At 44.9% G+C, this 22,995-nt stretch overlaps 1 protein-coding gene across 3 annotated transcripts; it reads right to left on the minus strand.

Moving 5' to 3' along the window:
- Positions 1-2,018: 2,018 nt before the first annotated feature.
- On the minus strand, positions 2,019-22,808 carry LRRC8A (leucine rich repeat containing 8 VRAC subunit A). 3 transcript variants are annotated; one of them, XM_032131224.1, is made up of 4 exons: positions 22,727-22,808; positions 21,275-21,400; positions 10,301-12,464; positions 2,019-7,504 (listed from the first exon to the last, which is right to left on the minus strand). In XM_032131224.1, exons 3-4 carry the CDS (start codon positions 12,455-12,457, stop codon positions 7,229-7,231), a joined length of 2,433 nt encoding a protein of 810 aa, XP_031987115.1. In that variant the 5' UTR covers positions 12,458-12,464; positions 21,275-21,400; positions 22,727-22,808; the 3' UTR covers positions 2,019-7,228. The 3 variants fall into 3 exon arrangements, with proteins under 3 accessions (XP_031987115.1, XP_031987117.1, XP_031987118.1); XM_032131226.1 differs by having other exon boundaries at positions 22,757-22,780; XM_032131227.1 differs by lacking the exons at positions 21,275-21,400; positions 22,727-22,808 and adding an exon at positions 17,574-17,672.
- Positions 22,809-22,995: the final 187 nt, after the last annotated feature.

A 22,995-nucleotide genomic window follows, 5' to 3' on the forward strand; every position in this document is an offset into this window, starting at 1 on the left:
TAGTTGAAAAAGCTAAATTTTGCCAGCGACTTTAATCACTGGGCTCCAAACCTGGAGGAGGGGGAAAAAAAAAAATAATCAGTCTCCAATGTTGCAAAGCCCAAAAACATATTCCAGTAGTTCCTTCTTCTTCTTCTTAACAGTCTCTCACCAACTGATGGAGTGGAAATATTTTTAAGGAAGATGTGTGACCAGTGGGGAAAAAAACATGCTGTAGGCTGTTGCCTGCACGTTGATCATGTGACCCACCTCACCCCTTCCCAGGAGGCAGTAATCCTGGAGAAATACTCCTGGAAAACACTCCCACGCCACTCCTTAGTCCCTCTCCGTCACTGTCGTGTCATGCCCTTCACATTCCCAGACACGGTGGTTTTTTCCAGCAATTTATCACGTCACCTTCTCCACTCCCCACCTTACGCACACACGATGACTCCAGAGGCTGTTTTGATTCATGCCACAACAGCAAACCACAGTTTTCCTGTTCCATGGAATGTTTTGAGCAATATAAACAGCAGATCACAGCAAACAATGCAGCAACTACCAGGAGATAAAACCCATCCTGGTTCCAGAAGCTTTCCATATTAGGAATCCTTCTGTTCTTTGCCACTCCAGCCACGCCCCTATTTTGAGGCTCAGAAAGACCTTTCCAGCAAGAGGAAAACCACTCTGGCCACACACTGCCCAAAAAAAGTCAAAGAGAAGGATGTCACCATTGTAAAGCCTTCTCTCTCAGTAAGTTTACATAGAAAGGTTGACAGTACTTAGACAAAACTGAGAAATGGCTCCTTTTCTTTCCCTTCCTCCCCCTCCAAGAGCTCTTTTTGCAGACCCTTAACATTTTCTTCTGCCAGCTCTGCAAGAAAACTTCTGGCAAACTCCATTGGAGGCTGCCAAAGCCCATCCCATGTCTGTAGGAAAGGTACAGATCAAGTGTTTCAAATGCCTTTTGGACTGGCACGATTATCCCAATTTCCTCCTCAGTAAGGGTTCCTATTGAAGCTATTTGGGGCCAAGCAAGCTCAAGCAGCTCAGCACTCTCACCAAAACTGCTGCTGTGGAGCTGCCAGGGTTATCACAGAGGAAAAATTTCCACTGGACCACCTCACTTCTCCTGAAGTCTTGGATATGATCAGCAACAAGTGACAGAATATTTAATGAGAAACAAGGAGCAAAGGAAGCATAATTTCCTCAGCTCCTTGAAGACCAGGTAAATCCTTGCCAAAAGAAGCTGAGGTCCAGGTGAGCCTTAGATGACAAGGGGCATTTTGTCCTCTCCTTTCTTGGTTCAGTCCTGCATTTAATTAAAACTCATCAATAATCAACACTATAGACTCCCACTCGCCTGTTTCAAAGCCTGTTTACGTTCTCTGTCTGCAGTGGGGCCAGTGTCACTGTGGTCAAATAGTCAAGGACAAAGGAAATGAGGGAAGGCAAAACACAAGAAAACACCTTTCTACACAGTAAAAGAACTGCACAGAAACTCAGCTTTTCTTCGCAGGTCACAGGCTGATTCTCTGTAACATATCATGAATTGGGAAAGACACTATCTGCCAGCATTTCCAGTTAAGGAGCCCATGGGGAAGGCAGGTAACTGAAATAATTTACCAGTCTGAAGACAATGCCTATGGCAACAGGCAGTTGTCTCCATCACCTTCACTCCCTATCCCTTTCCTATGGAAGGGGTGACATGTATGCAGTTTGAAAACACAACTGGACTTCTGTAGCTCCAACAGCCTTAAATTCAGCAACAGAAACTGTTTCAGACACTTGTTGAAGTGATAATGAAATCCATGACACAGCCCCAGCTTGTCACAGAGCAGCACCCCTTTCTCTGTATATCTACTTAATTCAGAAAGGATTGTCATAATCCACAAGGACTTGTGTAATGAGTAAAACAACCCAATAACCCCACACAATAGCTGGAATTATTAACATCTGTCTTTTGAAAAGTGACATCATGGAAGGCTGAATGCCTTTATACACAGGAAACACCAAAGAAAGCAGACATAGAAAGCAAATGCAAATTAAAACTTTTATTCTGGTAAAGTGTCCAATCGTACAAGTCTTTCAGAGCAAACGAGCAGCCTTCAGTGCTCACGGGGAAAAAGGTGCTGTTGCTCAGCTGCCCAAACAATCCCATGTACAAAGTGAATGTCATGATTCTGAAATGTTACACCAAGTCACAGGTCCCAATGCCAAACCACAGCCCTCCTCGTGCAATTAGGGAGTGAACCATGTTTAAGCCATGAGTGGTGACTTATGGAAATGGACACATCTGTCAGCTGTAAAGATGACTCAGGCTTAGTAGCCCCCCTTCTCATTAAGTTTCCTCCAGAAAAATTCTTCCATTGTCCAATAAAATTCCTTTAAAGGAAACAGAGGGAGGAAGGGATGGGAAATACCAGGAATCCTAAACTAAGCCTTTGTGTGAACTCACATGAAGTTCACCTTTGCCTTGGGGTCCGGAATTCAAGTGCTGCTACTTCTGAAACTGGATTTTAGAGATGAGATTTCTGAAGGGTTTCGTACTCCCAAAGCAGTAGAATATTAACCCACTGGAGAGAGAAGGGTCTGAATCAAACTTTAACAATCCTGCCCCATTCCAGTTGTGCTTCATACACAGTTAGAATGAGGTAGGACAGAAAACTCACTCGGTTTTGGCACATGCTCAGGAAAAGGACATTATCCACTGTGGCCAAACAGTAGGGTTAAAATGGAAGACAAATTTAAAAAGTGAAGTTTAAGCAGTAATTTTACTAAGTCAGCATCCCCAAAGCCTTACCTTAGGTGACTTTCAGAACAGTATGACAATATTGTCTGGCAGTGAGAAGTCACCCCAGAAGTTAAGAAATCTCTATACCGTTGAAAGAAAAAGAATCCAAGGGAGGAGTTGGCTTCAGGCAGGCACTGCTACAAATACACTCCAGGGAGCAAGTGCCTCTGGGGAGATGTTACATTAACAGATCTCTAGAGAAATCACAGCTATTGATGAGGGGGAAAACAGTTACTCCTCCCCTGAACGATGACTTTAAAAAAAAAGGTTAAAAATCCGAAGAACTCAAACCATCTGAGTTCCATTCTGAAGCAGGAAAAAAGATAAGAAAAGGAAACAATGTCACAGCCTAGGAATCAATACAATTTGAAACTTTTTTCCAAACAACTCATCCTCTGTAAAAGATGTGTTATTGTTCTCAAAATTCCTAAAATCAATTGTTAAAGAGGAGGAAAAAAAAAAAAAAAGGAAGAAGAGGACTTCATGTGGTTCAGCAACAGAAAACCACTTAATACTATTTACGGTAATGAACACCAAGAACTTTAATTAAAATGGAGTGAGCTAAATGGAGTGTATGAATGGTAATAAGAAAAAATAAAAAATGAGGTAGGATATTAAAAAGAAGTGACAATTAATATGAAAGAACAGCACATCATGAAAGTTACCTGTAACAGCTATTTAACCACTCAGACTGACAGAGTAAATTACTTCCAGGTGCTGAATTAACTGGAAATCAAATAATAAAATCAGAAAGCAATCTGAAACACAGAACAATTTCAGCTAACATTCCAGTGCATAGTGTCAGAGTACAGCACAATTTTACACATTTAATAGGCTTGGTATTCCTTGCCTTTCAGCTGGTTCAAAATAACTAATTGCAACTTATCACTTTTTGGGGTATTTAGCAGGAAAGGTAAAGTGCATGTCACTAACCTTCAATCCTAACATGGGACGAGTGTCCTTGTGATCTCCAAGAACTTGTTCAGCTCAGAAGTGCTATTAAGGAAACAGGTGGGTTTAATTCAAGTTGCTGTATGGTTTAGCAGCTAATAAATAATCTGGTTTGCTACTGTTTTGAAAAGCCTATCAGGAGAACAAGACACTGACCAGGGTAGTGACTGTCTGCTTAAACTGAATGCTTTTTGTGAATGCACAGATCTGTGTCAGAAATAAACCCCCTAAGCTTCAGTCTGATGGAAACTTAAAGGAAAATACAGAATATTCATGGATTGAATACTTGCAAGTGAGGAAGGATTGTTGATGTAAGGGTCATCCCTCACAGAATGAGCAATCCAGAAAAGTTTGGGAAGTGAGTGACTCGCTCTGCTATGGGGTTGAGTTTTGCAGCAGTCCTCTGTCATAAACATGTTCAGGACTCGTGGTCTAGATCCTATTCTTGGATGTTTTAAAGCTTTTTCCATCTCATCATACACTCTGGAATCAAAAGGGAGACCAAGCAGCACGTATCAGAAGTAAATAATACATATTGCCATCTTTCTGAGTGACAATGTATTTGCGCCACCTCTGTTTCTGGTACAAAACGTTATCAGACTGCTCATCCCCATTTTGCCACACAGGGAGCCCTCAAGCCCCAGCAGCCATAACCGAAAGAGTTAAGCTTGGACAATTGCAAAAGCAGCACAAAGCTGGCATTTTCATGCATGAACAATACCAGTTCGTCTTACAATTGCTTTGCACACCTCAGACCCAGGGCAGTCTCTAGTCAGGAAGCAGCAGGAGCACAGCACTGTGACTTGATCAGGAATTGGAGGCAGTCCCTCCCCTTCGGCAAAACCTGGCTGTTCACCCATCCTGCTGGGACACAGAGCTGTTCAGGAGGCTTGCAAGCTTCTAGAAGCACTGCAGCACACGTTCAGGAGCTGCTTATAGAAACTCTAACTCAGCTGTGCAAAGTTTAGGTTGTATAACTAAGACCACACCTAGAATCAAGAGTCAAAGCACTCATCTCCAATCTAGACATCCTGGAGGAATCTCACTGCTCCTGCGAGCCAGGTGAAACTGCCAGGAGATGCTTTGCCCTTTCATCCCTGCCTAGTCTAAAATACATGTGTAATAAAAGTCACCCAGTGGCCCTGAATAGCAAACATTCTTGAATAGCATCCAAGTCTCCATTCAGTGGCCATTACTCTCCAGTGCTATCTTTTAGCACAGACTAAGGAAAAAAGTTGCCTTCACCATCCAAACAGGCCCCACATCCACAACAGGGAACTGACTGGAAAACAGCATTTCTGTAGCTAAGCCTGAAGCCATTCCTGCTTTACTCAAGAAGCAAAGCCCACCTAGCAATTTCTGTCCTTTCTGTGATCCAAAATGCTCGGGCAGATACAAATACAATCCAATCAGCATAGTCCTTCCTCATCCTTTTAGCTGTGGCCCCAGCTCTAACACAATTTTAAGACACTAACCCTATTAGAAGCCAGAAAAGCTTTTACAGTACGTTGTCTCCCAGATGGAGATTTAATTATATTATACCCTGGACTGTTTAGACTTTTCATTATGAATAGACTTTCCATAATAATAAGGGAAGCAAGATTTACATTTTTCTTAAAAGCAGTTTTATAAACAGATCTCCTGATTTTAATGTAGCTTTATTTAAGCATCTGAACATCAATAAATCCAGAGTCCAGTTAACATTGTTCATGGTTTCAGCATATTTAATATATATATATATATTTCATATCTTACATCTGATGAAGAGAGCCACACTGTGTCTTATTGCCCCAACATCCATGGGATCACCACAATCCACTAAGCCAGGGCACTTGCTGGCAGCTTGTCAGGAATCACTCTGGAGCTGGATGTAGCTTCCCCCTTTGTACACATGGGAGGCCTCCAAACTTCTCATGCCCCAGCTTGCAGCGCTGCACCTTGGAGCTGACCTGTTGATCTGATGCAGAGTGTTACAACCAGGACCTGTAGGTCCAGGAGCCTCCTCTTCCTTCTGATGGAAAAGCACAGACCTTTGTGTCCTGGAGGCATCTTAACCACCCCACCTTAAGGACATGATTATCAGTAACTGTTACACATTATCTACCTCTGCCAGCCCAGAAGGTTGAGGGGTTTTTGTCAAATACTGCCAAACAGGTCAAACTTGTTTCAGTAAAGGCTGCTCTGTTCCAGGAAGCCAGAAGAGCTCAGTCCACAGAGGATTCTCATTCTCCTCCTTAACACCAAAGGAATGAAAAGGGGAAAAAACAGGAGGACAAGGTTTCTTTTCCAGCACCAGATTCAATGAGCATTAGCCTCTTATTTAGGTCAAGAGGTGTAACAGGAACTGACAGCTTTTAAAGTGAGGGCAACAACAGAAGAGAACAATCAAGCAGCTCTCTAGACTGCATCCATGAAAAACACTGGCAGAGCATTGAACAACTTAATTTAACAAGGGAAGGCAGGATGGGGGACAAGATATACAGAGGAAACCCAAATTTCCTCTCCAACCCCATGAGAGCCCCTGACACACTGGCCAGTTGTACATTCCTACTTGATATGCAACAAAATACCAGCAATTCAAAAGTAGCTTGGAACTAAAAGCCAGATCCTGAAGCAACTCGATGCTTCTGAGAAAGCAGATAGACAGTCCAACTGCTTTTTATCCAGATCTCCCACTTACACTATAACCATCCATTTCAGAACAGGCTAAAGCTCTGGAATTGTGTCAGTTAGTGCCTCCAGGACACCAGCTGGAGAAGGATGCTGTGATCTACTCACCCAAACAAGTGACTTGAAACCATTACAGTAGTGCAATCTTAACGGAGCAGATAGTTTGGTTCCTTCTCCAGGAGCAGAGGAGAAGGTGGGGAGTGTGCAAAGGGGAAAGAAAATTAGTAAAAAAAAAAAAAAAAATTCTGCCTTCAAGCAGCTGCGAGATGTTTATCTCCCAAATCCTAATGCCAGCATCTAGATAAAATCAGCTGTCTGTGTCCTATCCTACCCCAATCTGGGGCCTCACTGACTGAATCTGAGTCAGAGGGGAGCAGTACCAGGTGTCACAGAGATGGAGGTTCAAGAGGTTTCCTCGTCTTGATCTTTGCTTGCAGGACACTGGACTCCCTCACTCCCTGACACATATAAGCCCTATTAGGAGCAATGCAGCAATCCCCACATTCATTTTCTCCTCCAAACATCTTTTCTTCTCTCCAGCACCATCCACCTCACCCCAAGTCCTGTCTGGAAGAACAGCAACACCTCTAAATCCCCCCAGGCCCTGCTCAGAGGCCAATTAATCTGTCTTGATCCTCATCCTGATCCCAAGCCTCCCCCATCCTGCATCTGAGGCAAGAAGCTGACTCATTCAGAGTCATGTTTGTCAAGGACTCCTTGGCCAGTCTGATAGTGATCGGAGTGGAGAAAGGGGAGCATCTGGGTGAAAGGGGACTGAAATGGCCTTTTGCTTCCTTCTAGTTGATAAGAGGCTTTTCCCTTTTCTCGGGGGGTTCAAGCTTGCTCTTTGTCTGCCCTCCACAGGCGCTCTTTGACTTCCAAGGGCAGGGTGTTGAACAGGTCCTCCTCCACCACGAGCCCACTGCGTTTCAGCAGCGGGCACTCTCCCAGCTCCACAGGCAGGCACTCCAGGCGGTTCCCTCGCAGCTCGATCTGTGACAGATTCGTCAGCTCTCCCACCCGGGAGGGCAGTGACTGCAGCACGTTGTTTCCCAGGTTCAAGGTTCTCAGCTTCCTGCATTGGAACAGCTCTGGTGGGAGACTTTCAATCTGAAAAAAAGAAACCAATCATAGGGAAGGTCACCAGCAAACACGGAGACACGTTCACAAGTGACTGACAAGCCAACACGAAGCTCCAAGGTTTAGAGTCACTGTTTTTAATCATCCACTTCTCCCTTGAGCGAGTTCCTGCTTTCTGAGCTTACTGCTTTGGGTGCTTCCAGCACCATGATTTTATGGATTCCACTGCACTAGTTACAAGAGATCACCAGTGATGGTGGCTAAAACAGATATTGTCTCCAAGGCCAGAATTAGAGGACCAGAAACCTGCTCACAGCTGGCCTGTGCTGTCACATGCTTCCATCTGTATTGGCTTCTTTCCATCCCAAATCCTTTACTTTGTCATTGGATCTTAGTTCCTTTGCTTTAAGAAGCCATTCTACAGTTGACATTATACTGAACAAAGACTGGATTTACACAGGACTTCTAGTTTGGCTGTAAGACGAGCAGAGGCGACATGGGTACAACCTCCAGGCCCTGAGAACTGGGAATCTTCTTCCATCATTTCTGTAGGGCTGTGAAACATTGCAAAGACTTTCTAGGCTCCAAGTCATAGGGGTTTTTTTACAGTGCCAAAATAAAACAACAACAACAACAAGAAATGAAGCCACCAGCTGTTAGCTTTCCCAGCACCACCTTCAGGTAACCATGAATCATTAATTTAATAAGGCTTATTTCTAGCAAATCCTTGTAATAGTCCAGTCCTCCCAAAGAATTTCATTCCATGGCTAAGGTTTAGCGAACACTAGGCTAGAAACCAAATGTAGCAACTCCGGAGTCTCCCCTTAATACAAAGTCTCAGCTTGGAGGCTATCATTGCCTTTAAAAGCAAACACGACCTTTCTAAAACTCAAACTATGTATCATTCATGGCTAAATTAGCCTGCAATCCATTCCGAATGAGGAGGAGTCTAAGGAAAAGCCAAGATGAAACCCGACCAATTAGAGACAACTGAATGCAGTCATTGTTACTGGTACTGGAGTGCTTTGCAAATAGCAACATATGATCACAGACTCTTGAAAATAATAGAGTTATTTGAGGGACAAGTATTGGTTTAGGAAGGAAGCAATGTGTTATAACAGCCTGCTTTCCAGAACGGGACAGTAGTGCCAGCCAGCTCCAGAAGCCTCTATTTACTAAGACTGCTGAGCTACGAGAGGACATTTGAGATAATTCCTGGCCTTGGGAAGTGCCAGTCTACCAGTCCTTGTGTTTCTTGCTGTCACCATTTACTGGGAGTAACCAGGCTGTCAGAGCCCCAGTGTAATTCTGGCTTGCCCAGGTACCAGCAGAGGACACAAACAGGTTGGCTGTTCCATTGGGTCCTCATCACCTTTTGTTTCTGAACACACCGGAGCAAAGGCTGCTCCATCTTTCCTGTTGCATGGGGCTTTTTTTCCAGAGAGAAATGGGTGGTGCCACACTGTGCTGCAGAAAATGGAGCTGCCTCTAACTCCTCTCATCCAAGAAATGCTCCACCCCAAAACTGCAGAGGATACACTGCAGATTAACCCTTGGGAAGCTGTGCTAGGAAGGCTGCCAGAAGGCAAACGGTGCAGAATTATCTGAGTTCTGAACAGTAACATACCACAAAGTTTACCAGAGCTTCAGCCACCCACACAAACAGACACACAACCATCCAGTGCCAGGAAACCCCAGTGAGCAGCTGTTCAGCTGGAATTGCTGAACAACTGCCCCTTGTCTGCCCCTATGCTGCAGAGGCACAACAAGCTTTCAGACACTAACCTCAAAATGTGGCTGGAGTTTTAGGAACCCTAATACTGAAATGCATTAGCAATTAAATACTTGATTTGAGAGCACTTCTGTGAAAAGCCAAACCACACTCAAGTTGCTCTGTGTCTCTCACAAGCAAACTGGCAGTGTTCAGCCAGGAACAGATCTTGCCAATAGCAGGAAGGACCTTGATATATGACAGTGAAAACTAGCACTGCTCCAGGACAATTCTGCTTGGTCCCAGAAGAACCCAGAAGCACCTAATTATGTCTGTTTGCAATTTGTACTTATGTTAGAGGCTCTTTCAACTTTAGGCGATAATAAAGGGAAAAAGAGAGTCTCACAGGAATTAGTAGACAGAATGAATGAAAGTCTCAACTTTGCCAGACATGGTAAACGAAGTCTCCTTAGTCTTAAATAAAGGAACAGAAAACCTGACATGGGTATAGTTTGCTTTAAGCAAATAAACACCCTCCAACACAAGCCAAGAAACATCTTATGGTAACCAAGCAGCAGAGCACACTTGGTCATCCTCTGTAATCTGCCCTGCACTTAAGACTGAAACAAAAAGTACATGTTTACAAGACGAAACTATGGAGTACTCCCTGCAAATGCAAAGTACTCTAAGGAAAGCTGTAAGCCACAGACGTGCATTCCCCACATGGCTGCTCCCATAGTGTACATACATGTCTGAAGTAGACAGGTTTAAGCACATGGTTTTAGATTAAGACTACAGTTTCTCAGATCTCCATTTTAAGCCCAAAATCAATGTCAATCTAGAGACTACATGCTTCCAACTGCAGAGAAACAACTGACTTGCAGAGTTTCTAAACAGCCTCCAACCGACACTTGGAAGCAGTCTCACCATTAAGAGAAGAAATGCAACAGAACAAGGGCTCTTGGAAGACAGGCTTGCCTTAGATAAACCCTTCAGCGAGATACAAAAGCAGTGCCAGTCGTATCCACAGACCATTGTAGCACATTTAATCACACAGATAACAGACGTGCCAGTGCTATTTCCTCACACAGCAACTCAGCTCTTTGCTCACTTACCCTGTTGGCTGTCACAGCCAGATTCTGCAGGTTTTGAAGAAGTCCAACATCTGGTGGTATGAAAGTTAAGTTGTTGTGGCTGAGATCCAAGTACCGAAGTTTTCGGCAATAGAAGAGCTGGGTAGGGATCTTTTCTATCTTGTTACGGTTCAGGTAAAGGCGTTCTAAGTTGGTCAGGTTGCCTATCTGCATGGGGATGTAGGCAATGTGGTTGTACCACAATTTAAGGCAAGTGAGACGATGTAGGTGCTGGAAGCTGATGATTTCCTCAATGGTCTTTAGGTTGTTGTCCTTCAGGTCTATTTCCTGCAGATTGTGGAGACTAAAGATAGAGTGAGGAATGCGTTCCAAGTCACACCGGATCAGCTCAAGCTCTGTCAGGTTGACCATCTTCTTAAGGCTGTTGAGGACAATGAGCTTGGTGCCCTCATTGTTGATGGAAAGCTTCTGAAGATGCACACCAACATCTGTCACCACCTGTGGCAGCTTGGTGAGGTTACTCTTCATCCTCAACACCTTCAGCCTCTTCAGCTCCCTCAGTCCATCTATCACAATGTACCGGTTATTTTCAGCGCTCAAATTCCCTGTCAGGTGAAGCTCCTCTAGTGTCTTCAGGCTATAAATCCAAAGAGGAATCTCCTTAATGTCTGTGAACTTGATGTGGAGAGATTTCAAATTCTCCCTCAAAAAGGCAAGGGCTGGAGCCTCAATTTTGGCAGCTGTGTGGTAGAGCCACAGTTCCTTAAGGCTGGTGAGCTGGGCAATGCTGGGGGGAATAGTGACATCAGGGATAAGCTCCAGCTTCAAGACCTCCAATTCAATGAGGTCAAATACTGTGTCAGGAATGCCACTCAGCATGAAAAGATGCAATTCCAGCTTATCCTGAGAGTTTTTGGTGATCCTCTGGCGTAGTTTCTCCAAAGTCCACTCATTGTTGAGGTTCAGCTGCCGCAATTTGTTCTCACTCACCTCTGACAGAAAGACAGCAAAGCGCTTGGAGTAGAGGGGGTCGTACTGATCAATCAGATGGAGCATAAAAGCAAAGTCATTTTTCACATCAGGAATGTCACTGTAACTGCTCTCCTCCCGGATGGACTCAAAGGAGTATTTCTTGAGTGACCGCCTCAACATCCACCACAGCGTGTACATGCAGATCAAACCATAGAAAATCACCAGACTGATGTAGAAAGACGCCAAGATTTTGAACAGAGTGGCCAAAGGATGAGCACAGCGGTACATTCTGTAGCCAGTCAAGCTCTCAATGTCCACTTTACAGTCCACATCAAATGTTATGTTGTTGACATAGTACACAGTATAGCATATGATGAGAATGAACTTGATTACTTTGATTATGGTCTGTCTCATGTACAGGCGATAAACTATGTCTCCCTCTTCCACATGAGTACGAAACTTTTTCACTTTCTCAAAGAGTGCTTTGGCCTGCTCACCTTCCTTTTTGTCCAAGACACCAGTCTCAGACCTGTCCACAATCCCTTGCTCAATTCGAGACTTTGTCCTCTGCAGCATGGGAACAGTGGCTTCCACATCCTCACTGACCGTGGAGGATTTCTTGTCCATGGAGCCATTCATTTTTCCAAATGCTGGTTTGGTATCACTCTCTTCCACCACTGTCTCAGACAACGCTCTCGTTGTCCATGGAGAGTCAAAACACTTGAGCAAAATAGACACAAAATGCTCTAGCTTGGAGCTGGTCCTTGGGAACTTGAACCAGAAGTTGCTACAAGCCAGAAATATGAGGGTATGTAGCAGCACTAGATAAGGAAAATACTTGGCAAACCAGTGAAGACGGTTCTCGTAACACACCGCATCCACATAGTTGTACTGGTGCCGGTCCAGATCATATCGGATCCCTGTAGGCCCGGAATCAGCAGAGGGAACGAGACTAGTGTTGTAGTAGGTACGCTCCGGGGCTGCCGCTGTCCATCCCCTGACAGAGTCATTGCAAGAGTCTTTGGTAACCCATTTACAGGGCAAACAAATCATTTTGTCCTGGGTGACCTGAAGCGTTCCTCCAAACACGGCGATCATCAGCATCACTATGGAAATGTAATCCGTGAAGACGTCCCACCACGGCTTCAGGATGCGATAGGCTGGCTGAGTATCAGCAAAGTAGCGCAGCTCAGTGACTGGAATCATGATTCACCTGGAAGAAAACCAGAAACAGCTTAAAGGGTTTTGTTATGCTCTTCAAGAGGGCAGGAGAAAACACATATTAAGTGCTGGTATAGCAAGACTGGAATTAGCTGAGACGCAATTTCAAGTAACTGAGAAAAATGAATGAGGCTGCCTGTGAGTCATTGGCTATGGCCCAGGCAATGAAGTTTGTTCAGCCTTCCCTGACAAACAAATTGTCACAAAACCTCAGAACTGGTACTTACTGTTAGCAGTCTGTAGGGCAAGATACACTTAAAGAAAGATCACAGGGCAGACTTAACTCCCTTGACCAGACCACTATTTGGAAATTTACTGTTTTATCTAGGGATTTTATTTCAGGGATGAAGGAGTTTGCCAGCACCATTAGAAGTGATAAAATCTACATACAGAGCCTATTTATCATTGTTTTGTTACTGCTTCTACATAAAAATTCTGCATATGGCTGGTTCTCAGATTGAAGGGGCAAGGAAAAAGATCTACGTACAATACAGTTGTATTTCCCATAACCACTTCATTGATGCAACTCATTATGACATTCATTAAGCAAGCTGGAAAAGAGAAGAAACATTGCTCAGTATCATGACTTTTCCAAGTAAGTAACTTTGGCTTCCTTCCTTTGTGTAAACTCTCCAAGGAAAGATTAGCTACTTGCCATCTGATAAATTGAGTACTGAAATGCTGTAGCAGCTGGGTTTGTTGCCTTACTTACTTGAAAAACAGAGGAAGGGGGAAACATATTTCGAAGAATTTTCTGCTCTGACCAGCCACTCCCACCTACAGTTCATCTCAGCTGGGATTTAAGTGTCACAAAGGAAACCAAAAGGTTCTGGGAAGCACAGGCCTGATGGCAATGCTTGTTATGTCCTTCAGACTTCCAGATGAAACTTTGAGCATGCTCTTCAACAAGCCATAGAAAGCCCTGAAGCCTGACTGATCCATGGATAATGGAGCTCACAAAACTCCCCTATTTGACAGGTAACACAGAAGAATATGAAGTCACTGTAACTCATTCTAATGATGGTGAAAAAGCAGTAATACCACAGCATCTTTCTAGCAAAGTTCGGGAACAGGACAAGCACTAATCTTTCAGTCACTTTGAAACTCACACAATTCAAGTATAAAGGAGAAAACAAAAATTCAATCGTGTTACCCCAAGCTGTAAGATTTCATTTGTGCAGACAGTCCAACAAGTCCTGGGGGGGCTGAAAGCTCAGTATCACTGGCTGGGACAAAGCTTTCTGTGACAAGGGGGGTGCCCACACCACCCGCTTTGGTAGAATTCAAGTTTTTACTTAAAATGGACTTCCATCACTGAACTGCAAAGAAAGCCATTCCTAACATGAACTCAAAAAGCACCACATTCCCTAGAGACATTAAATACAGAGCGCTATTCTTTGGTTTGCTGTTTACAACAATAAATGGTCTAATGACAGCTTTGGCTCAGTGCTACTTGGGAAGGTTTCAAGCAACTACAGGTGGTAGATTGATAGATGAAAACCATTCCTGATCTAATCCAGATCCAACACTACGTTAGTCCATCGCAAAAGAGACTGGGGAAATGCCACTTTTTTTTTTTGAGTGGGCAATTTTGAGAGAAAGTGGCATTACCTGTGCTAGAAACTCAGTAAAACAAGGAACAGCAAATCTATTAATGATCAACTAGTAAAGTCACAAACAAGGGATGAAAAGAGCCATCGAGAGCACTGTTAGAGGGAAAAAATACTCTGCAGGACTGCAGAAGCAGCTGCAGAAGCAACTGCACTGAACAGAGCAGGAGTATTGCACATCCACACGGGAGGGAGCAGACAAAGCTGAACCTCTTCTGCACAGCACCTGAGCAGCCAGAGAAGACTGACAAGGCGTTCAGAGCCTGCTTCCCAGCCCTGTGACTACCGTGCTGCAAGCCCTAGGCAAGGTATTTCAGCTTCCTCCTCGGAATACATCTGCCTCAGGGGGGAGAGAGCCCATGTGCGAGAATACATTTGGGAAGAGCTGTCTGTACATACTACAGAAATAATAATTCCAGGATAAAGCGGGGTACAGAAGCTCTCTTACACACCAGAACAGCTGAAATGAATCCAGCAGTTAAACAGCTATTCATGAAAGAACTTACTCCTTCTACTCCTTATCAAGGGAAAAAAATACGTTTATCTCTTTCCTCTTGACTAGATATCACTTCTCCTCAAAGATCCTTCCTGCTTCCTCCTTCATCCCTCTTGGGAGAGAAACTTGTAGGAAATATCAGACACTTCATAGTAGGCTTATGAAACTGGGATGATCTCCTTTCAGGAATTGGAGTCTCATGACATTTGCAGACTAGAGTTGTAGTGCTGGGTTTACTCATTTTGCTCAATCCAGAAAACGCCTAAGTTTTTCTCACAAGAAATGAACCTTGTACTCACTTTGATTTGTAGCTCAGGGTAAGTAGGAAGGAAACCAAAAAGAAATTAGCACAGCTGGCTCCCTAATTCTGCTTACCAGTTACACAGTGTAGGAAATCCCCTTTACACTGTGAACTTACGAGACAGCTAAAAAAAAAAAAAAAAAACCATGAGCATCCCAAGAGAATCTATTACATTTCAGTGTCAGCAATTAACAGGGTGGAGCAGGAAATCTCCTGCCTTCCAGGAACAATGACAGGAGCACTAGAGGAAGAAAAGAACATTCACAGCAAATTCCCACTTCTGGCAGCAGTGGAGACCCCATTCAAGTCCCAAAGAGGAACAATAAAACTAGGGGCCACCTTTGCAGGAGCTGGAATTGGCTATGTCGTATCTAACCTTATTCCCAGCATCTGCAGTAAAAGGGAAAAGTACCCAGCAAAAACTTGAGAAAGTAGATGGGGAAAGTCACATCCCTCTTCACCCAGATTCCCTATGCATGAAATCCAATTCTAATTCCTGATGTTTCTACAATGTCATCAAATGTCATCTTCGTTTTGTGAACTCCATCTTGTAATCATTTTAGAACACAATTCTTGTTGCAACGTTCTCCATGCTGGATTAGAGCAGTTTTGCTGCTGGGGTGATGACAACAGCAGACTAAAACTCAAATTCTCAGGGGTCATCTTTGTCACTTGATTCTCCCATGCACAGAAGGATTCTTCCCACAAGGACTGGGATTTCCACCACTCCACAGGAAGAAAACACGCAGGTAGCTGGAACACCGACTCTCCCAACATGGGCAGTAGAACAGAGGGATTTACATGGAGGGTATTATTCTGGCATAGGACTGGGAGCAATCCTTGCATGAAGGGAGTTGGCCAGAAATAAAGTTACCTCCCTTGTGACCAAGAGCAGACCAAGATCCACAGGACCAGCAGATGGGAGATTTCAAGCTTCGGCTCTTTTTAAGAGTTGGATTCCAGGATGCTTTGTCAGCAGCAAAGTATTCACTGTGGAGAAGCTTTATTTGCCAATCACGCAGCCTCACCAAGGGCTGAGCACAGAACACCTGGACTGAGTGACTGAGTTTATGGACAGGAACAGCTATGGAAAAGGAAGTTCAGTGTCACAGCAGTGTTGGTGAAGTAGGATCCAAGCTCCATCATATATACTTCAAACTGCAGAACCTTCCAGTTAGAGCTCAGGAACAGACAATTTACTTGCAGTGTAGTTACCTCTGCCCCATGGAAGTCATCAATACCGAGATTTTGAAAGAGCGCTTAAGTTTAAGGACAAGTTGACTTCAATAAACTTGCATAAGCTGATACATAAAACTTCTCTGTCTAAACTCCTGTCAACTTATCAGACACATAAGAAAGCAAGTTTTCCAAGGGTAAAATTAAATACACAGGCTTTGGGAGGGAGTGAAAGGGGAGAAATCTTACAAGTGGCTGTCTCAAAGATGTTTCAAGTTTTGCATTCCACAGAGCTTTCCTTGCCACGACAGAGTCCCTGAGCAGTCCCTCAGCCCCTGCCCCCTCAGAAATGACTTTAGATTGGAGGGTTTCAGCTACATCAAGCAACACTACTTTGAGCTTTTCTATATCCAATATAGAACCACCTCAGGACAGTTTAGATCAGCAACATCTGAGATTGTTCAGTAAAAGATCTGTATGCTAAAGCATACAACAGGATCAATCCAGCCTACATAAATATGTTCCTGAAATACTTACACATGCCATGTTTGGCTACTACATACCTCTTCAGGGTCTGCAAATTCACCTGGATCCAGGTTTGCATCCTGCCTCAGCCTGCTGGGCACAAACTTACAGCCTCCCCACTAATGCTGAACTGGCTGATCCAAGAGAAGGAACAGCAGTTTCAGACTTATATAACCTGCCTGCCAAACCTACCCAGCCTTCAGCCAACCATAAGCATCACCAAGTATTAATCCTATGTTTTACCAGACACACCTGGAGGAGAAAGATAATCACTCACGTTGGAATAACAGGGACATTCTGAGCAAGCCACACCTACACAGCAAAACCAGTCAGAAACAAGATTAAACGTATCTGGCTGACAGACATCATAAAAGCAGCAAGTACCTTCTTAAAGGCTGGCAGAGCATGAATGCTTCCCACAAACCACACGTATTAACAGAGTAGCTATTCTCTGATTTGGACAATTCCTCTATCCAAAACCCTTTAATCTAAAAAACTGAAGACTGACCTATTGTCAACAGACACCTAGCTGAACAGTGCTTCAAATTCCTGCCTGCAGCTGTTGGCCAGTACATCCAGCTCAGGACAGAGTGAACAGAAACAACATCACTGTTCTGTTTCACTGGCCAGTTTGTCAGCTTGACTCATCATTGCTGAATACTTCATCCAGCCTCCTCTTTCCTCCTCTTTTCTGTTGGCCATTCTGTTATTAACAAAGCTAGTGGCCAAAGAGCACTTACATGCACAACCTCAGGACACACACAGGAATGCACAAACCTCCCTGATTTGAAGAAAATCCTCACCTTCAGTCACGTGCAGCTTTCAAGTGAATCAGTCTCACAAAACAGTTCTGGGTAAGTAGACGTGGATGAATTTTATGTTGAATCTTGCAACCCTTTAGTTTTCTCTACACATTTTTAATTACCAGTTGACTTAATTTTAAGATTGTGGACTGCAAAGCACAAGTCAAACCCTGCTGACAGAATTTCTTACCTCTCAGAAGCCCAGAGAAAGACAGAGTTGTTCAGGTGCTGACAGCATCAGAGGTGGATAAAGGAAATAAAAGCCTTGATGCTTTCAAGACTACAGCCCTGATTATTGACAAGCTACAACATGTTACAGTAAGTTTTCAACACAACAGAGCTTCCCTCCCCAGCATGCTGCCACCTGAAATCCTAAAGAAGGACATGACACAGAGCTCTTTGTTCAAAAATCAGGAAATGCAAGAGCTTACTGGGCAGAAATGGGACTGGGAATTTATGTGTCACCTCCCCCATGTTTATTAGGTCCAGAATTAAGAGGGGGAAAAAAAAAGGAGGCTGAAAACAGAGCTGCTTTCAGGCACCCCCCAGAAAACCTTCTAAGCTCAAGGACAGCCACGTGATCAACTGGAAAAGCCCAAGACATGAGATGGAACAACTCAGGTTGTTTTGTCCTCTGCTGTTTAGAACAAACAGCAGTGAAGCCAGATGCCAAAGCCCTAAGTAACTGTTAAACCTATATCAGGCCCCTTCTGCTTTAAAAAGATAAATTCGTCCTGTGGGACAAAACATCTTCTGAGGCAGAGAAGTGAACACGATCACTGGGTGATCTTTAAGATCCCTTCCAACCCAAACCACTCTATGATTCTATGTCAAGTTAAAAGGGTTATTTATCATTTAGACAAGCAGAGTGGTGGAACAGCAGGTGCCAGAACTTACACTCCTCTCAGTGGAACAGGCAGTGAACCCAACACTGAGAGCAGGGTAAGGCGGTTTTCACAATGTTCAGCCCCACCCAAGCCACAAGACACAGCAGGATGAAGTGAACCCACTGCATCACATTGTCTTCACTGAAGTTTATTAAAAAGAATAATCCACCTACACTGTGGTTAGTATTTTATCATCTTTACAGCTACCCATTAGTTGACTTTTCCTGTCAGATGCAAGACTGTCAGTCTTAACAGTCGAGTGCAACAGCTCCTGTTTACCATCACACAACCACGTGTGTCCTGACAAGTACAGAGAAGAACAGCTGCACTAAAAGAACAATCCATGCTGGACTTGGCTTGGCCTGCCACATTCTCTGCCACCTGACAGTGTTTTGCCCTAGCTGCACAGAACTGAGCACAGTCTGCAGTTACCAGCATCACTGACCCTTGGGGCAGGGACTGTCTGCTGGTGTTGTAAACTTAAGTGCCATCAGATGACTTGCAACACTGATGTAAACCAGAGCAAAACGGCTGTGTCAGCTTATAAATTATGAATGTATGTGGCCACAGGCTTCCTATCCAAAATTAATTTTCTCTCGGCCATAACAAAGATGTTTCAAGGACAGGGCACTGGAGCTGTCTTGGAAAAGGCTTCTTCCAACAGGACACAATGAAGCACTCCCTTGTGCTGCCTAACACAAGGGATTGAATTAATTCTGCTAGTAACTACTCAAGAAAACCAGAACAGTTCCAAGCACCTCACCAGATGCAGCAGAGGGCTCTTCAGCACTTAAATCCAGCACTGAGAGCTGGAGGAACCAGCTGTTCTCAGTAGGAAGGGTAGACAGAGTTTTGGCATAACTAATAGATAAGAAATCAACACTAAATTCAAAGTGAGTAAAAGCAAGGATAACTTAATTCATTGCTGACAGACTGTCTCAACATGCACAAATCCATGGGTGTTGCCACAGCAATTTTCAAGCTCCAAGAGATGAGCCAGTCAGGATGAAAGACAACACAGACAAGAGCAATGCAAGACAATTAAGACATCAACTATCAGCACATGACTATTTTGCCCCAGTCTGAGCAAAGAGGACCAAGTACCTCTTCATATTTCAAATTCCCTATACCCTACAGGCCTTGCCCTCAGGACTACCAGCTCCAAAACTGTGACTATGACTTCCAGCTCAGAACATTTTCTGACTATATTAATAAAGAACAGACCACCTCACCCCTCATCATCAAGGTCTGATAAAACCACAACTTTAAAGGAGAACCTGTTAACTAGTCCAGCACACACCTTTACTGTGCACAGAAGTAGGCTGAAGCTACAGGAGCAGCAGTGACCAGAGGATCTTTGTGAACTGCAAAGGTAATTTTATAGCAGACGTTAACAATGTTTGGTACACAAAGTGAAGGCAGCACTGTTACTTCAGTGGTGGGGGGGGGGGGGGTCAGGACTGAATAGCTTTTAGTTTCAAAAGCAGTTTCACAGCAGCAGGAAGGGCAGATATAACCCAGCTACAGGAACTGGATTTCCAGTTGCAATACAAGACACATGCACCACATCAGCTGTTTAAGGAAAAAAGCTGTTTGGAAGCATTCAAGATACACTCTTCAAAACATGTAGACTGTGGAATGCCTGTTCAGTATTAGTGTGCATAGCCTAAACTGAGGCTGGATTTGAAAACACTAGTAAAAATGTGTAAAGGAGACTCACTACACTGCAGCTGAAGACTTGAATTTTAACCATTATCAAAACAACAGCTGCGCACACCACTCCTCACCTTAATGAGCCCCACACAAAAATCCTAAAAAACCCTTTTCCAGCACCACTCACCACATAGTGCATCTCTATTTTCTGAGATACCAGTTAAGCTCAGTTCAACACAAAAAGGCTTGCTGCTGAAGTACTCTACTGAACAAAATCCTTCTTTAGCATGTGGGAGAAGCACATGAAAGCTTCTAAAAAGGCTGCTCTAATCATACCGCAATAATTTGATACATGTGACCTCCACTGCTTATTTAAAATTTTTAAAAAATAGCATCAGGGAACCCCAAACCACAGACCATCTCTCTGACTGCCTGCAGCAGTTACTAGAATGTAACCAGCTTCAGAAAGTCACCACTGGAAGGCTTCAGGCACTCACATCTCAAGCATGGAAACATTATCTTTTAACACATGGCTTCTGGCACGCTTTAAGGAAATATTTATGCACATTGTCTTTGACCTACAAGAATTAAAAGGGTTTCCAAATACTATGACAAGATTAGCAAAAAAAAATAAAAATAAAAAAGTCAGTGAACTGCCTGAACACCAGACAAGCCTTAAGGGTTTCTTTTATTCTGGAATCAACACACTGCACATCCCTGCTCAGAACACAGCCAAGCTAGACAGAATTTCCCATCATGAAGCTGGGCACAGAATTGTGCAATCCCTTTAATCACTGTCCCAGTGCAGAACCAAGGAAGCTGAGAGATTCCTGCAACTAGTTTCTGTCGTTGCCTAACTGACACCCACACAGGTGACTGGTGAGTGCACTGGGAAAAGCTGCCTGGAGACGCCTATACAGGAGGACAAACATTACCCCACAGGAAAGGGAGGGCACCCACCAAACCAAACAGCTCTTCCTATTTTTCAGCTGGACTCCTTTTAGGCAGCAGTCACCAAAATATTTAGTGGGCAGCCTCTGTATTTACTGTTAAGTGCAGTAATAAGTCAGGGTTTATGCGGCCAGGAGTTGGTTTTATGGGTGACTATATACAGTTATATTCTACTTTGGACAAGGCTCAGTTCCTTTGTCATCTCCAAGCTGCCTAAGGGCTCCCAGAATTTAATTAACACCACCACAATTAAATACCACCACTCTCCCCATACCACCCTCTGACCAACCACCTTTCCTCCATGTCAATTATCTCATGTGCTCCACTTTGCATCTATGGTTAAGCAGGACCCTGATCTTTTTTTTTTCTTGACCACTCAGAGCTGGCCCAGAGCCCTCACCTTGTAGCAGAGTTCTGCTATCTGCACGTCAGTTCTCTGTGCTGGAAGTGGCTGATATTCCTACGTGCTGGATCCCAAGTGAGTGCTGAAGCGCTGCACTCCCCACAAGCCATGGGAACAGCTTCCCTGAAAGGAAACACAGATTATCAGCAAAAAAGAGGGGATCGAGTTCACAGAGAGACATGTAAAAGCTCAGTAAGCAGTATCTAAGAAGCAACGAACAACTCAGAGGATCACTGGGTGCCAGAAAGAGACATGCTGATACCTAGAAAGATGGCAAGAACACTAGGAACCGAGTAAAACTTTAAGCAGGAAGGAATTTCCAGCATCTGTTTTTCTAACAGAAGTTACCAAAAAGCAGGTGTTGCAGACCCAGCCAAAAGAGAGGCTGAATACTAATATCATAGCTAAGCCTACACAGGTAGAGACAGAATAACAAATTATTGTCAGATTAAGAAAGGGATGACATTACTGCCTATTTTCTAATCTGAAAAGCCTGGTTCACTTTAAATGTTACCATCAAGAGTATCAGAAAGCATAGATCGCACTTCTATGTGATCCACTCCAGATTCAAGCAACTGCCCCCTTCCCTCACAACATGGACCTTCTTGAAGTGGCAGCAGTTTAGCACCATCAACAAAAATTACAACAGGGCTAGTTTTTTTCCTTGTGTCCTGCATGTCAGCACGGGGCATGGGAAAAGAGGCGAGGGAGCAGATCCTTGGAGGGATCTCTCAAGCACCCAGTCTCTCAGCCATGTAGGAGAGGACTGCAGAACATCCGAGAGCATTGTGTCAACAACAGAGGGAAATGAAAAAGAACAGACATCAGTAGGAGAAAGTCCAACCCCATCATGCTGAAGATGTCCGAGGATACATTCCCCTTGGTCCCAAAGTTACCACTCGGGCTGACAGATTTTGAAGCAACACCCTGGAAACCAAAGCTATTGCATTTTAGCCGTACCACAGTGCCGCAAAGGCAGCACTGGGAGAGGACTCTCTGACCTTCTCCCCGCTCCAGGCAATGGGCACCAGCCCCAACCCAGCACACCTCGGCACCAGCCCCCGCTACTCCACCGCAGCTTTCCGGACACAGACGGGAACATCCTCCGGGAGACATAAATAAACCGCACCGCGCTTCCGTCCGCAGGTAACAAACAGCGGCGCCCTCCCCTCGCTGGGGGGACACTGCGCACACCCCGGCCCTGCCTCGCCCCACAGCCGGGGCGAGCAGTCCCCTGCCCCGGGCGGTGTGAGGGCAGGGACGGCGGGACACGGAGGAATCGAACTGCTGCCGAATTACTCAGCAAATCCTTTCCGCTCGCCGCTCCCGAGCCCCCCCAGCCGACCCCCCCGACCCGGCATCCCACCCCATTGCCTCCGGGACGCCGCCCCACGGTGGGACACGTCTCCACAGCCCGCCCGTGCCATGAGGGGAGTGCGGCACACCCACCTGCCCGCCGCGGACGTGGAAGAAACCCACCTGCCCACGGCCCCCACCCTCCCTCACGCCGCTCCGGCGCCTTTTGTCCGCCCTGCCCGCAGCAGCCCCGCCCCGGATCTGACCTCACCCGGGCGGCACTGCCACCATCGCCCCGTCCCGCCGCCATCTTGGGGGCGGGCACGGCGGCACCGGCGCGGCGCCATCTTTGTGCAGGGCGCGCTCCGTAGGGGAGTGGGCGGGAACGGGGGGCAGTGAGGGCGGCGGCGCCATCTTGCTGC

The sequence above is a fragment of the Corvus moneduloides genome, chromosome 21, assembly GCF_009650955.1.
Source record: "Corvus moneduloides isolate bCorMon1 chromosome 21, bCorMon1.pri, whole genome shotgun sequence".
Lineage (NCBI taxonomy): Eukaryota > Metazoa > Chordata > Aves > Passeriformes > Corvidae > Corvus > Corvus moneduloides.